Source organism: Megalobrama amblycephala, linkage group LG3 (genome assembly GCF_018812025.1).
Source record: "Megalobrama amblycephala isolate DHTTF-2021 linkage group LG3, ASM1881202v1, whole genome shotgun sequence".
NCBI classification, from domain to species: Eukaryota; Metazoa; Chordata; class Actinopteri; order Cypriniformes; family Xenocyprididae; genus Megalobrama; species Megalobrama amblycephala.
In genome coordinates this window covers 14,051,960-14,067,429 of record NC_063046.1, presented here as the reverse complement: position 1 = coordinate 14,067,429, position 15,470 = coordinate 14,051,960, and the positions used below count along the sequence as shown (strand labels likewise).

At 37.1% G+C, this 15,470-nt stretch overlaps 1 protein-coding gene and 1 non-coding gene across 3 annotated transcripts; both read left to right on the top strand.

The window, feature by feature from the left end:
• The first annotated feature begins 234 nt into the window (after window positions 1-234).
• Window positions 235-15,370, top strand: zgc:77439 (uncharacterized protein LOC378987 homolog). Of its 2 annotated transcripts, none has more exons than XM_048184079.1 (8): window positions 235-388; window positions 1,394-1,647; window positions 1,957-2,095; window positions 2,442-2,584; window positions 2,838-2,890; window positions 4,899-5,023; window positions 8,516-8,830; window positions 13,971-15,370. In XM_048184079.1, exons 2-8 carry the CDS (start codon window positions 1,433-1,435, stop codon window positions 14,328-14,330), a joined length of 1,350 nt encoding a protein of 449 aa, XP_048040036.1. In that variant the 5' UTR covers window positions 235-388; window positions 1,394-1,432; the 3' UTR covers window positions 14,331-15,370. The 2 variants fall into 2 exon arrangements, with proteins under 2 accessions (XP_048040036.1, XP_048040035.1); XM_048184078.1 differs by lacking the exon at window positions 235-388 and adding an exon at window positions 1,140-1,298.
• Window positions 671-752, top strand: trnas-uga. Its single transcript has one exon. It is a non-coding gene; the product is annotated as a tRNA-Ser (tRNA).
• Window positions 15,371-15,470: the final 100 nt, after the last annotated feature.

Here is a 15,470-nt window from a genome sequence, read left to right as displayed (position 1 = left end):
CTAAGTGGGTCTTACTAGTCGACGCAGTAAAAAGTGAGGTGGATAAAAGCAAAAAGTCTCCTAGTTTATAAAACAGACCTCTCTCGGGTCAGTGCAGATCCCTTGTCAACAAGTCACCAAGTTTCCATGACGTGCGCTCTTACTTTTTAGACTTGCCAGTCTGGGAAATCTTATTTGTTTATAGAAACTGTTTAATAAAATCAGAAAGTAGTTTATTGTATTGAAACAAACAGCCTTATTGATTGATTAATTACACCATAAATTTGAACGGGGAGGGCATCTGGCAACCAAAACCATCATGTGACGCTCTTTTTGATATAACAGGAAAGTAGGCCAGTTTGCTGGAGGTCCGCTGAAGCTGCATTTATTCTCTTGACATTCATTCACGGTACGATTTACCATTTTCCATATTTCCATAATTAACTCCAAATGCAAATAATTAATTTTATGATCGATGTGAAAATAGCTAATTGACAAAACTAAAAAAACAAACAAACATTAACATTGGCGTGCATTTTGGTTAGTAAAAGCTATATAATGTTACGTTCCAATTTGCACCGGGGCTTTTGCAATTTAATAAAGTTGTTTTAATACATTTCTTTAAGTGTTTTCTATATGAAATACACTTTGTTCAACAACAAAGGAGGAAGTTATGGAGTTCAGTTCCGGCGCTGCGATGGCCGAGTGGTTAAGGCGTTGGACTTGAAATCCAATGGGGTCTCCCCGCGCAGGTTCGAACCCTGCTCGCAGCGAAAAAATATTGTTTTGAGTAAATGAAAATTGCACTCGTATGACAGAAAAGTGTGTAAAGTATGTTGGTATTAAAAAAATGCTGAATCCAACAAGAAATTACATCTGATAGTAACTGAAAATAACCATTGCAGGCGAGGCAAGTAACAACCTTGTCAAGCACACTGCAATTCATATTTTAACTTTTGAGCAATTACTGATAAGTTAGTTCATACTGCCTTTAAATAGAACGCTTAGCTGTTTATGATCAAAATAAGTAGTCTTCACCAAGTCCATGTTAATATATTTTTTTCTTTCTAAATGTTATTAAAAACTCGTAATTTTAAAATACAGCCACGCATATTGCTATCTTCAATTCATATGTAAGCTTTTAAGTCAATTTGCAATGAAAATGTGACTTCAAACACGAAGGGTTAATCTGATTGCCGGGGAATCTGGACAGTTTCCAACACGTCTTCGATATAATTAGACGAGCATTCGCTTCGAGTGACTGACAGACCCCAGCACTGATCACCCGAGGACAGCTGTAGATACCGGTTTGAAATTCGGTTAGCAGATCATCAAAACCATTGTGAATTGAACAAGTTTTTTCACCTAGACTGGTTTCACCAAGGTATCTGTGGATTTGCGTTTATTTTGTCAGGTGTCGACTTCCTAGGTCATACCCGCATTTTGCATAACGATGGCCGGCTTTGGGAAGCTGCGCGTCGCTGTTGTCGGGGCCGGTGCTGCGGGACTCTGCGCGGCCCGACATCTGCTCTCCCGCTCGGACACTTTCGCGCCGCCTGTGGTGTACGAGCTCACCAAGAACATTGGAGGAACTTGGGTCTATGAGGAAAGAATAGGATGTTACGACAATGGCTTACCGATTCACAGCAGCATGTACAGGGACCTCAGGTGAATTGATCAGTGTCAGTGGTTATCTTTTTAGTGCTAATGTAACCGAAATAATTTATGTTTATTACATTGGACTGTGATTAAATATTGCAGGAGATATGGATTGACGACCCATAGTAAATTAACATCTTAATGAATTAATAAGAGTTTTTTTTTTATTATTAAAAGTAATGTAAATCCATCATTTTTATTTTATTGTTTACTTAATGTACTTTCCGTTTAAACTCTTCTTGGAGTATCACATATTTTAAGTGTATAAAGCTGTATTGTAGTTTTTAATGTGTTGCATGTATTCTCCTTGCATGACAGAACCAATATTCCCAAAGAGGTGATGTCCTTCCCTGACTTTCCTTTTGCAAAGCATCTCCCCTCTTTTGTCCATCACACAGAGGTACGGAAGTACCTTGAGCAGTACTGTGATCACTTTCGCCTGTGGGACCATATACAGGTGAAAAAGAATATACATTTTGCCCATTTCTTACATCTCCAAATACCTGCACATCTTTGTTCATGTTTAACGTGTCAGGTCAGTTCTTGCTCCTTGCATAGTTTGATAGATAATCATTACTTTCACTGTTTATGACCAGTCATTCCTGTTGGAAATCACATACCTTATCTTTTCTGTACATTTATGATCAGTCTATGGGATTGTGGAAAACTGCTGGAGAATTTATAGCCACCTATACAAAGGACTGAATGTTGCTGATTCATTCATTTGCTTGATAAACATCAGTCTGAATCTTTAAAAAAAAAAAAAAAAAGTATTGATGGGTGTATTCCTCTCTTCCACCAAGTTTGGCACCTCAGTGGCCTCAGTGACCCCGGTAGATGTGAAGGGAGGGTGGAATGGGTTGGCTTGGAATGTCACCTCCAATGATGGCATAGACCACAGCAAATCCACTACAGAGCGATTTGATGCTGTTATGGTGTGTAATGGGTAAGTGCACAGCAAAATGACTGAACTATGCTCTGCAAAACCTTCCTATGTGCAACATTGTTGAAATGTATGCCTAGATCAATAAGGTCATCGGGTACAATGGATTAAACAGTAACTAATGATGCAATGAAACTGTATTGCACTTTTACTTATATACTGTGCCAGTTTTCCTGTGTAAGATGTGATTATGTAATCAGGTGAGAAAATGATTACAAATTGAGTCTTACAAATTAAATTATGTGATTTATTTCAGACATTTCTATGACCCCTACATCCCTGCAATACCTGGACTGGAAAAATTCAAAGGTTTTCCCTTCCTTACATTACATAATAATTTTTACTTTTGTGAAGTGAATCAAAAGAATTTGATGTCTTGCAAACCAAGTGTGTGCTTAACAGCAAAACATTTTTAAAAATGTGCTTAGACTTGTTTTAGGCAAATGCCTAAAGCGCCCTTTGCTGTTGCAACATGTTATCAGTTTATCAGCATGGGGGGCTTACTGAGAAATGCTTGAGATATAACAGTGGCTTTGGTTGTAGAGTAGACAGTTTTGGTTAATCATTATATTACTTTATGTTTATCAGTGGAATAACTGCATTAGAAATTGGAAGTTAAACCTTTAAGTTTTTTATGATGTTGAGATTGGAATATTTGTTATCTATTTCTCAAAGTGCAATGAACGGTCAAGGCTTTATTGTATCACATTGTATAATAGAAAAGCTATATATGCCAATCTATTAATGCATGTAATGTACATTCAGTGCCGGTCCGAGACTGCTGGGGGCCCTAAGCAATAAAATCTATGCGTTCATAAAAACCCCAAAATGACCCAAACCCTTTAATCTGTTCTTTCAGTCAAACAACAGCGAGTTAAAACAGTCAGTAATTCCATAAAAAATACAATTACAATCAGTAGGGCAAATACAACAGAAAAAGATACAAATTAAATAAACAATTTAGTCTACTACTAATAATAGCCTACTATACAAAAACTGAATAAAGTAATCAAATGTAAAAAATAAAACTTGGGTATAGTCATCACTGTTTGAATTAAATATACATTGATTCTTAGTAAAGTTACTTAAGTGTTTCATTGAAGAGCAGTGAATGATTCTCTCGTTTTCTTTTGTTGTTAGATTAACAATAAAGGACACAGATAGCAGCAGGTTTATTGGGCTGCTGTCACTTTATGACCAAATGCACAGATCTACTGACAAGCATTCGATTACTTTCCCAACTGTTTATGGTCACTTAAGACATAACTGACTGCGCCAAGACTGGCATTTTGACATATTTTTGTGTGTATTTGTCCTTTTAAAGGGTTAGTTCACCCTAAAAATGAAAATTCTGTCATTAATTACTCACCCTCATGTTGTTCCAAACCCGTAAGACTTTCATTCATCTTCAGAATGCAAATGAAGATCATTTTGATGAAATCTGAGCAATTTCTGTCCCTCCATTGACCGCCTATGCAACTGCAACTTTGACACTTCAAAAAGTTCATAGTCTTAAGAGATCGTAAAACTAATCCCTATGAATTGAGTGGTTTAGTCCAAATTTTCTGAAGAGACTTGACAGATTTAATTTAGGCACAGAAGCTCAACCGAACCTGAATGATGTGCGAGAACAAACCTCTTCCGGAAGCTCAAACGTGTTGTGTAACCAATGAGGTTCATTCTCGTGTGTTACGCAGCAAGTTCTTCCACAAGAGGTTTGCTCTCTCACGCCATTCAGGTTTGGTTTAGTTTTTGTTCATGTTTTCTGAACGACATGAGGGTGAGTAATTAATGACAGAATTTTCATTTTTAGGTGAACTAACCCTTTAAGCACACGCCCGAAGCCCAAAGCAGCCTATATTTCGCTTCATCTTAGATTGTGCACACAGAAAGCTGCCTGGGGAACAGCATCTCGTTCGTGGCAGCTCAATACACTTTTAACTGTTTTAGTATCGAGGAAGTCTGACAGGAGACTGTATGTCACGACAATCATATTTACATGGTTTTACTTATTTGGACTTTCCTTTGAAGGAAGGGTGACAGCGCACAGCTTTAAAGGAAAGGAACGGAATTCAGCATAATGTTTTCATAATCCAAAACCAAAACTAAAATTCTATTAATCACATCCCTAGTCATTAAATCTTTGGAGAGCAAAGGGGCCCATTGGTGGTTCGAGGGCCCTACGCAACTTGCGGAGGACTGGCTCTGTGTACACATAATGCTTGCATGCTTTAGGGTTGCAGTTTTAGTAATTGTTGTTATTGCTATTAAACTTTGCAAAAAATAATGTATTTGTCCAAATGTTTGTTTTTTTTAGGGACGCTGATGCACAGTCATGATTACCGTAGTGCTGAACCTTTGGCAGGAAAGTCGGTGGTGCTGCTGGGAGCTGGTCTCTCTGGACTAGATATTGCCATGGAGCTCTCCAATGTTGATGCTAAGGTCCTTGTTATTAAACAATGTTAAATTGTTTAATTATTTGCAATGGTCCATATTTGACTAGGATGGAAGGCTGGAATACACTATGTCAGTGGTTCTCAAACTTTTTAGAGTGGAGTAACTTTAGACAACAGTGGAGTAACAGTGGAGAAGCATTTAACATCTTTCCGAGATGGAACTAATATTTTGTTGCAAAATTGAGCGAAGAATACTGACAATACTCCATTTAAAATGTTTGTCACTTAAAGGTGCCATCGAAAGTTTTTTTACAAGATGTAATATAAGTCTAAGGTGTCCCCTGAATGTGTCTGTGAAGTTTCAGCTCAAAATACCCCATAGATTTTTTTTTAATAAATTTTTTTAACTGCCTATTTTGAGGCATAATTAGAAATGCGCCGATTCATGCTGCGGCCCCTTTAAATTCTCGTGCTCTCCGCCCACGGAGCTCGCGCTTGCCTTGAAGAGCATAAACAAAGTTCACACAGCTAATATAACCCTCAAAATGGATCTTTACAAAGTGTTCGTCATGCATGCTGCATGCATACATCGGATTATGTGAGTATTGTATTTATTTGGATGTTTACATTTGATTCTGAATGAGTTTGAGGCTATGCTCCGTGGCTAACGGCTAATGCTACACTGTTGGAGAGATTTATAAAGAATGAAGTTGTGTTTATGAATTATACAGACTGCAAGTGTTTAATAATGAAAATAGTGACGGCTCTTGTCTCCGTGAATACAGTAAGAAACAATGGTAACTTTAACCACATTTAACAGTACATTAGCAACATGCTAACGAAACATTTAGAAAGATAGTTTACAAATATCACTAAAAATATCATGATATCATGGATCATGTCAGTTATTATCGCTCCATCTGCCATTTTTCGCTGTTGTTCTTGCTTGCTTACCTAGTCTGATGATTCAGCTGTGCAGCTCCAGACGGCTTGTGTAATGCCGTGAACATGGGCTGGCATATGCAAATATTGGGGGTGTACACCCCGACTGTTACCTAATTAGATTTATACAAGAAGGAGGAAACAATGGTGTTTGAGACTCACTGTATGTCATTTCCATGTACTGAACTCTTGTTATTCAAATATGCCTAGATAAATTAAATTTTTAATTCTAGGGCACCTTTAATATTACCCTTTTTTGTTGAACTGATAAAATCAATCATTTGCAGTCTTGTGAATATTTGGGGAAAAATTGCATTCTTGCTCATATAATATATCATCAACATTAAAAACAAGAACTCAGAGTTTTTGTATTGAAGAGAGTTTGAGTCATCGAGCACAGTCTGTGTTTTATAGGCTTTTTTGTTCTTAATGCTAGTAAGTGCTAAATCCCCACTTTTACAAAGGTACATTGTCGAGAATGGCAGTAATGTAGTGCGTTTTGATAAGACAGCATCTGCATTCAACATATTTGCATGCTGCTTGTATGGATGCAGTCAGTTTTGACCGCAAAAGATTGGATGTCATGTATTTACAACATTTTGCATGTTAGAAATACGTGCTTGGTTTGAATGTTATTTTAAGGTGGGGTAGAATACAATGAATGGCAAAACTCAGCATTTTGTTCGCGTACCCCCTCTTGTCATCTCACGTACCCCAGTTTGAGAACCACTGCACTATGTGAATTTTTCCCCCGATTTGCAGTCTGATTTGCAGTCTAAAAATAAGAGCCAGTCTGCAGTTTTGGGCAGTTGGAATCAACAGATTTCACAGAAAAGTGTAGTGTATGATGGGCACTGATTTTGATTTCATCCAGTCAGAGGATATCAAACACGTTTGATATTTTGATCTGGTTTTAGAATGTTTTAATTTGTCATGTGCCTCCTAGAAACGAGGTGCACATGTTACATGTACACATTAGGGGTGTGACGAGACCAGTATCTCACGAGACGAGACGAGACTCGAGATTGAGTTCACGAGACGAGACAAGATGGCGAAATACATGACTAGAAAAAATATTCTGCAGGTGTATTTGAAATGTTTTAACTAATCATTTTGTAATGAATGTCATTTCAGTTCTACTTTCTGAGACTGAATTATCATATGCAGTAAAAGACAACAATACTCAAGTAATGTAAAAGGTTTTGCCACTAACTCAACTGACTGACTTCTCTTCTGTATGATTTCAGTCTCTTCAGATCTTACTGTACATGAATTATGAGCTTCTACATCTTTTGACCTCCTAACTGAACTCCTCTCCACAATCTGATCACAGAAATAAAAACAGTATAAATAAAAATGGTAACACTTTACAATAAGGTCTCATTTATTAACATTAATGTATTAACCAACATCAACTAACAACAAGCAATATATTTGCTACAGTATTTATTAATCTTTGTTAGTTGATAAAAATAGTCATTCATTGTTAGTTCATGATAGTTCACAGTGCATTAACTAATGTTAACAAATGAAACCTTAATGTTTGTACTAGTAAATAATAAGAAGAGAAAACTGTTATTCATTTTTATGGTAACACTTTACAATAAGTGCAACCATAATCGCACTCTCTCAATATTCAAAGATCAAATAATACCAAATTTTTCTTTGATACAGAGCTGAGAGATGGTTACAACTACACTGCCCAGCCTAAAATAGCTTTCATATTGAGAGATATCTGCATTCATAAGGGAGCCGCTTTCAAAATGCGGGGTATTGAAATCACGTTTGAATGCGCGCACGCGCGCGCGCGTTTACTTTCACTTTTAAACGTCGCGCGTACTCTGTAAATATGGAGCGGCGGCGACCGTTATCCAACTGAATTAAATGTTTTTTTTTTTTTTAAATACAAAGCAAAACGACAGTGGAGGCATAATGTAAACGTAGCGGTGGCATATTCTTTCCTAATCATCCTTACACTCTGTCATGGCAACATCACGAGACTACTTTTCGCCTCGACGAGAAATCTCGTCACAGTTTAGTCTCGCGAGATCTCGTGCCACGAGATCTCGTCACACCCCTAGTACACATTGTAATAACTCAAATAAGTACTGAGTAATATTAATTAACTACATGAACGTACGTACTATAGAGTTACGATTAGGGTTAAGGTTTGGTTTAGGGTTAGTTACTTGTAATTATGCATAATTTACTGTTATTAATATAACAGTACATTATGCATAAATTTACTGTAAAATTTACTGTTATTAATATAATAAGTACATGTAATGTGTAACTACCTTAAAATAGTGTTACCAGTGCACGTTTCTTCAGGAGTTTGATGTGTTCGAAATGGCATGAAAAGTCTGTTAGTGTGTGATCCTCAGTGGTTTAGTGTATAATGCCCAGTTTTTCTCTGTAACTATAGTATTTACAAATTTATATTCACTTATACTCAGATTTGTGACAATAGAAACCTGTTCTGGTGCTTTTATAGATGATCGAATGTTTACTGCAAGCATAAAAAAACACCATCCAAAGTATTATATCTGGGATTTCTTTGCATATTTACCTTTATTTACACATTATTTACCTCCAGGTGATCCTGAGTCATGGACAGCGGCCTTTGACCTGCCCCCTTCCTCCAGGAGTCCAGCAGGCTCCTCCAGTAACCTCTGTACTGGATGATGGGACTCTAGAGTTTAAGGATGGGGAGAGGGCCAAGCCAGAGGTGTTCCTGTTTTGTACAGGCTACAACTTCACCTTCCCATTCCTGGATGAGAAAGTGGGTGTAAATGTGCAGGAGCACCTTGTCTGGCCTCTCTATAAGTTCCTAATTCCTCCGGCCTACCCATCTCTGTTTATAGTGGGCATCTGCAGAGCTATATGCCCCTTCCCACATTTCCATATTCAGGTTAGTTGTGAAAGATACATTTTGTTTGAGGGAATATGTGTGACTGAGGTATTTTTTTTAATCTTTTTTTTAGATTTTTTTTTTTTTTAGACACTTTACATTAAGGTTCCATTTATATATAGTTTTATATTCATTTATATTATAGTTATTCACATTTCAATTCAAATTTATTTGTATAGCATTTTTCACAAAACATATCCTTTCAAAGCAAGTAGTCTACCAGTAATATGTAGCTTTACAAATGAATATGAAGATACGTTTCTAGTTCTGACTGATTTTAAATTTTGGCCACCCCTGAAATGGGTCATACCATTAACTTTACCTAAGCTGTTAAATTAAATGCACTGTAAAACCATGCTCATTCAGGCATGGGCATTTATTGCATGGACGAAGAATATAATGTGTTTAAAATCCATATACACTGTTCAGTTGAATGATAACAAACCCTCTAATGCTTTAAAAAATGAACACAAGTAAACTGTCCACAACTTAACAACACTGAAAGAGGAACAGTGGAAACAGAAAATACTGAAAATATACTGAAAATAGCAGAGGGCCTAAAACAGACCCTCGCGACACATATTTTACTGACGTTAACTTGGATAATTCTCTGATTGCAAGCAGCAATTCGGGGCCAAGCCCCAGTAGGGGCAGTAGCGCAATACGGAGCAGGAAGAGCAAAAACAGCAGAAATTGAATGTACATGCAAAACATCTGGTTCAGAAGGACAGGTGGAAATGAAATGAAAATCAATAGAAGTTCAGAGAACGAACATGGAATGAACTAAAATACTTGTATCTCATTGAAGAGGAATAAAGATTAGCACAATCCTTATTTGGATAAAAAAGGTATCAAAATGACTCATTACACACAATTGTATAAAGGAACCCCACACGAGATTCGAATCCACGACCTCCGGGTCCAAGGTCCATTTCTCATCTCATTGCACCACTGTGCAAATGAATGTTTCCACACCTGCCGAAGTTTATTAGTTCATGTGAAAATGAACTCAAAATGAAGAATTCTTATAAAGCTGCACTTTAGATCATTCTGCAGCTCATCATGCTGTAGTGCAATACAGAGCAGGAAGAGGAAAAACAGCAGAAAATGAACAAACATGAAACAGCTGGTTCAGAATTACGGGCAAGAATGAACTCAGAATGTACATAAGCTTAGATGAAAATGAACACAGCATGAAACAAAAAGCATTTATTTCTAATCCAAGAGGCAGTAAAGGAATCAAAACACACTATTTTATAAAACCGCTCCACCTGGGATTCGAACCCACTAACTTCGGATACAGGGCTCTTCAGATAACTGGCTTTACACATTGAGCTACTTGAGGATGCACATTCAACAGACTGTGGAAGAAACCTTTTAGTCTAACAAAGAATTCACAAAAAAAGCATTACTTAGCATGCTAACCATATTAGCATGTTAAGCTAACTTAATGCTAATGAAGCTCATGGTTAACTTGATAACTGAAGAGCCACATTAAAGAGAATGACAACTGGTTAGCATGCTAAGCAATTAGCATGCTAAGCTAACTAGCATAAGACAACAAACACAAGCAAGGTCACATTCAGAGATGAATATCTTGGGAATGGTAGCGAATATCAAAAATCCATTCAGTCATTTCTGTGCGGCTCGGTCCAAAGATCACCTGAGCTGATTTTGGACAAAATTGGACAAAAATTGTAGGAGGAGTAGCGAAAAAACTGTTTTCCATTTATTTCAATATGGCGGACAGGTACATTTAAGGAAAATGACAAATGACACATCGTCGGAATCAGCATAAGCCAGGGAATAAAATGACATAAAGCATACACATTTTGGAAAGTGTTTTCAAAAGTTATAAGTGGTTTTGCAATAATCATTACATCTGTGGAACAGTAGGTGGCGCTGTGTTGAAACTTCTCAGGTACCTTCAGGACCTTCTAAAGGTCATACATACCAATTTGTGTGAAGATATGTCAAATTGTTTAAAAGTTATTGCAATTTATGACAAAATTCAAAATGGCGGACACGTGGTTCATCCGATGTTGACGAATTCGATATCCTCGGATTCGGCATGGCACAGGGAATCCATAGACACCAAGATCTTGATTTTCTAATAAAGTGTTCAAAAGTTATTGGCCAAAATAGCCATTTTTCAGATCTCATGACCTGTAGGTGGCGCTGTTCCCAAATTTGGCATGGAACCTCAGATCATGGTCTTGATCAAGTGTACCAATTTTAGTTTTGATTGCTCAAAGTTTGGCCGAGATACAGCCTCTATAGCAATTTTGGGTCAACCTCGTTAACTTCGTGACATCATAACTTTTGAACAAAGATGAATAAAAAAAATCTGTTCAGTCATTTCTGTGCGGCTCAGACCAAAGATCACCTGATCAAAGTTTGGACAAAATTGGACAAATTTTGAAGGAGGAGTAGCGAAAAAACGGAATACTGTACTTTTCAAAATGGCCGCTACTGTAATGGGCGGAGACTTAATGTAAGAATTTGAATAGAATCAGCATGAAGAGACGAATCAGATGTACTAAATTGTATTTTTCTAGAGCAAATGGTTCAAAAGTTATAAACTTTAGAATGTTGAATTTTTGAACTGGTGGTGGCGCTATAGAGTTGGTCCTAGAGACTCCAAAATTGGTCAGATTTCTAGACATGACCATCACTACAAGTGTGCCAAATTTCATCATTTTCTCATGTTCCGTTGATAGGGCTGCCATAGACTCCCATTCGGGAGGAAGAATAATAATAATAAAAGGGAAAACGTACAATTACAATAGGGGCTACAGCCCCTTTGGGGCTTGGCCCCTAAAAACTCATAAAGGTTTAGAACAACTTGAGGGTGAGTAAGTGATGACAAAAGATGATCTAAGAGTATGTCATGTGCTATAGTGTCGAACGAAGCACTAAGATCAAGTAAAACTAGTACTGAGATGCAGCCTTGATCAGAAGCTACAAACCCGATTCCAAAAAAGCTGGGACACTGTACAAATTGTGAATAAAAAAGGAATGCAATAATTTACAAATCTCATAAACTTATATTTTATTCACAATAGAATATAGATAACATATCAAATGTTGAAAGTGAGACATTTTTAAATGTCATGCCAAATATTGGCTCATTTTGGATTTCATAAGAGCTATACATTCCAAAAAAGTTGGGACAGGTAGCAATAAGAGGCCAGAAAAGTTAAATGTACATATAAGGAACAGCTGGAGGACCAATTTGCAACTTATTAGGTCAACTGGCAACATGATTGGGTATAAAAAGAGCCTCTAAAAAGAGTGGCAATGTCTCTCAGAAGTCAAGATGGGCAGAGGATCACCAATTCCCCCAATGCTGCAGCGAAAAATAGTGAAGCAATATCAGAAAGGATTTTCTCAGAGAAAAATTGCAAAGAGTTTGAAGTTATCATCATCTACAGTGCATAATATCATCCAAAGATTCAGAGAATCTGGAACAATCTCTGTGCGTAAGGGTCAAGGCCGGAAAACCATACTGGATCTTCGGGCCCTTAGACGGCACTGCATGGCATATAGGAATGCTACTGTAATGGAAATCACAACATGGGCTCAGGAATACTTCCAGAAGACATTGTCGGTGAACACAATCCACCGTGCCATTCGCCGTTACTGGCTAAAACTCTATAGTTCAAAAAAGAAGCCATATCTAAACATGATCCAGAAGCGCAGGCGTTTTCTCTGGGCCAAGGCTCATTTAAAATGGACTGTGGCAAAGTGGAAAACTGTTCTGTGGTCAGACGAATCAAAATTTAAGGTTCTTTTTTGGAAAACTGGGACGCCATGTCATCTGGACTAAAGAGGACAAGGACAACCCAAGTTGTTATCAGCGCTCAGTTCAGAAGCCTGTATCTCTGATGGTATGGGGTTGCATGAGTGCGTGTGGCATGGGCAGCTTACACATCTGGAAAGGCACCATCAATGCTGAAAAGTATATCCAAGTTCTAGAACAACATATGCTCCCATCCAGACGTCGTCTCTTTCGTCTCTTGCATTTTCCAACATGACAATGCCAGACCACATACTGCATCAATTACAACATCATGGCTGCGTAAAAGAAGGATCCGGGTACTGAAATGGCCAGCCTGCAGTCCAGATCTTTCACCCATAGAAAACATTTGGCGCATCATAAAGAGGAAGAGACAACAAAGAAGACCTAAGACAGTTGAGCAACTAGAAGCCTGTATTAGACAAGAATGGGACAACATTCCTATTCCTAAACTTGAGCAACTTGTCTCCTCAGTCCCCAGATGTTTGCAGACTGTTATAAAAAGAAGAGGGGATGCCACACAGTGGTAAACATGGCCTTGTCCCAATTTTTTTGAGATGTGTTGATGCCATGAAATTTAAAATCAACTTATTTTTCCCTTAAAATGATACATTTTCTCAGTTTAAACATTTGATATGTCATCTATGTTGTATTCTGAACAAAATATTGAAATTTGAAACTTCCACATCATTGCATTCTCGGGTTTGTAGAAGTCATTTGTAATTTTAATGAGCGCAGTATCTATGCTATGATGGGACCTGAATCCTGACAACATTTTTTAAAATCCACATATGGAAGATTTGAAATGGGTCTGTAATTTGCCAATTCATTTGAATCTAGTTGTGGTTTCTTTATGAGAGGCTTAATAACTGCCCGCTTAAAGGGTCTTGGGACATGACCCAGAGATCAGAGATATCATCACTTTGCTTTAGGATATCTATATCTGTAAGTCATATAATTAAATCTAGTGTTTGATTAAAACGTAGAGTGGGTCTCGTGATGTTTTGCTTGACCTGTTTTCTGCATTAGTTAATGTGAACTAACAATGAAAAATACTTCTAAAGCAGGTAATCATTTGAACATTTACTAATACATTATTAAAAACAAAAGTTGTATCTGTTAATAGTATTTAATGGACCAGAGCTAACATGAACTAACAATGAACAGTTGTATTTTTATTAACTACATTGCCAAAGGTTAATAGTAACAAATGTACTGCTCATTTTTAGTTAATGGTAGTTAAAGCAAAAGCTATTGGTAACTAATGGGATGGTATTGTAAAGTGTTACCTAATACTTATTTTAAAATACGTCCTCTTGTTTCCTCACTTTTTCCCCTCAGTCTCAGTTTGTCCTGTCAGTGTTGGATGGTTCTTTCCCCCTGCCTTCACGTGAGGATATGGAGAACGATATCGAGCAGGACATTGCCGCCCGTCGTGCCCGTGGGATTGCCACCCGCCATATCCTTAAACTGGATTCTGAGCAGTGGGCCTACAATGATGAGCTCGCCCGCCTGGGGGGTTTCCAACCCCTCCCACGCTACTGGAGCAACCTGTACGAATCCAACAAGGTGTTCCGTGCCCGAGACATGCTCAATTACAAGACCTACAACTACACTGTCCTCGAAAACATGGAGTGGAAGGTGCACGATTTGCATGGCCAGCAGCTGCAGAAGCCTCTGGCTGTTAAAAAACAAATATAAGCTATGATTGAAAAAATATACCATCATTCAGGTGCTAATAGGCATATGCCAGTGTAGCAAGTAAAATTAGGATATTAACAAATTGTTCAATATTTTGACTAATATGTTTATCAATTATTTGATAAAATATCTAAAAGTACTCTTTTATTTTTATGAGCCGAAATATCTTTAGTTTCTAATCTTGTTGTTTGTAATAAGCTGCTTTTAAAATAATAAACCATAAATAAACTTAAAACAATATGCACTTGCAGCGTGTTAAAATAATTCATGTCATCATTTAAAAAATGTCATCAGGACCAGAGATTCCCAACGCCAGGGGATGCTTATAGAGATCCACTCCAAAAAAATAAAAATAAAAAATTCACCATCATGTCATTCCAAACACATATGACTTTATTTCTTTTGTGGAAATATAAAATAAGATATTGAGAAATATCTCCATTTTTTTCCCCCCATACAACAGAAGTCAATGGTCACAATGGTAACATTATTCAAAATATATTTTTCAAAATAATAAAAAAAATAAAATTTATTTTGTGTTACACAGGAGAAAGTAAGTCATATAGATTTGTAATGACATGAGGTTAAGTAAATTATGACTTAATTTTCATTTTTGGGTGAACTATCCTTTTTAAGCAGGTTCCAGGGGATACTTTGAAAGATTGGATTGATGTTGTTTGCAATTAGTTAAATTGGTTTATTATAAACAAAACTGACTTAATGCTGAGCAAGATGTGTTATGTACCTGCAGTCTGCCTTTTTTGTGTCTGTTTGTATTTTGTGTGCTCTGTATGGAACATTAATGTCTTTTGTCAGTCACATGCCTGTTCAAGTGATGAACTCCACTAGTGGTTGTTTTCAGAGATGGTAACAGACATTTTATACTTGCGCTACAATTGTGTGGCCTGTGCTACAAAACTTTCAACCTCTGTAGCACCAGTACTATGTGCAAAAAAGTTAAGGATATCCAACACATTTCAGAATTGATGTTGTAGTGGGGCTTAAGATGTTCTAATACATAAAAGGTTGAGAAACACTGATCAAGACTTTGTAGTTGTAATTGTCTCTTCTCATTAGAATAAACGGTTTTTATTAAAGGTTAAAGCAGTCATAAATTGAAGAGTAATATCACAACCCAAT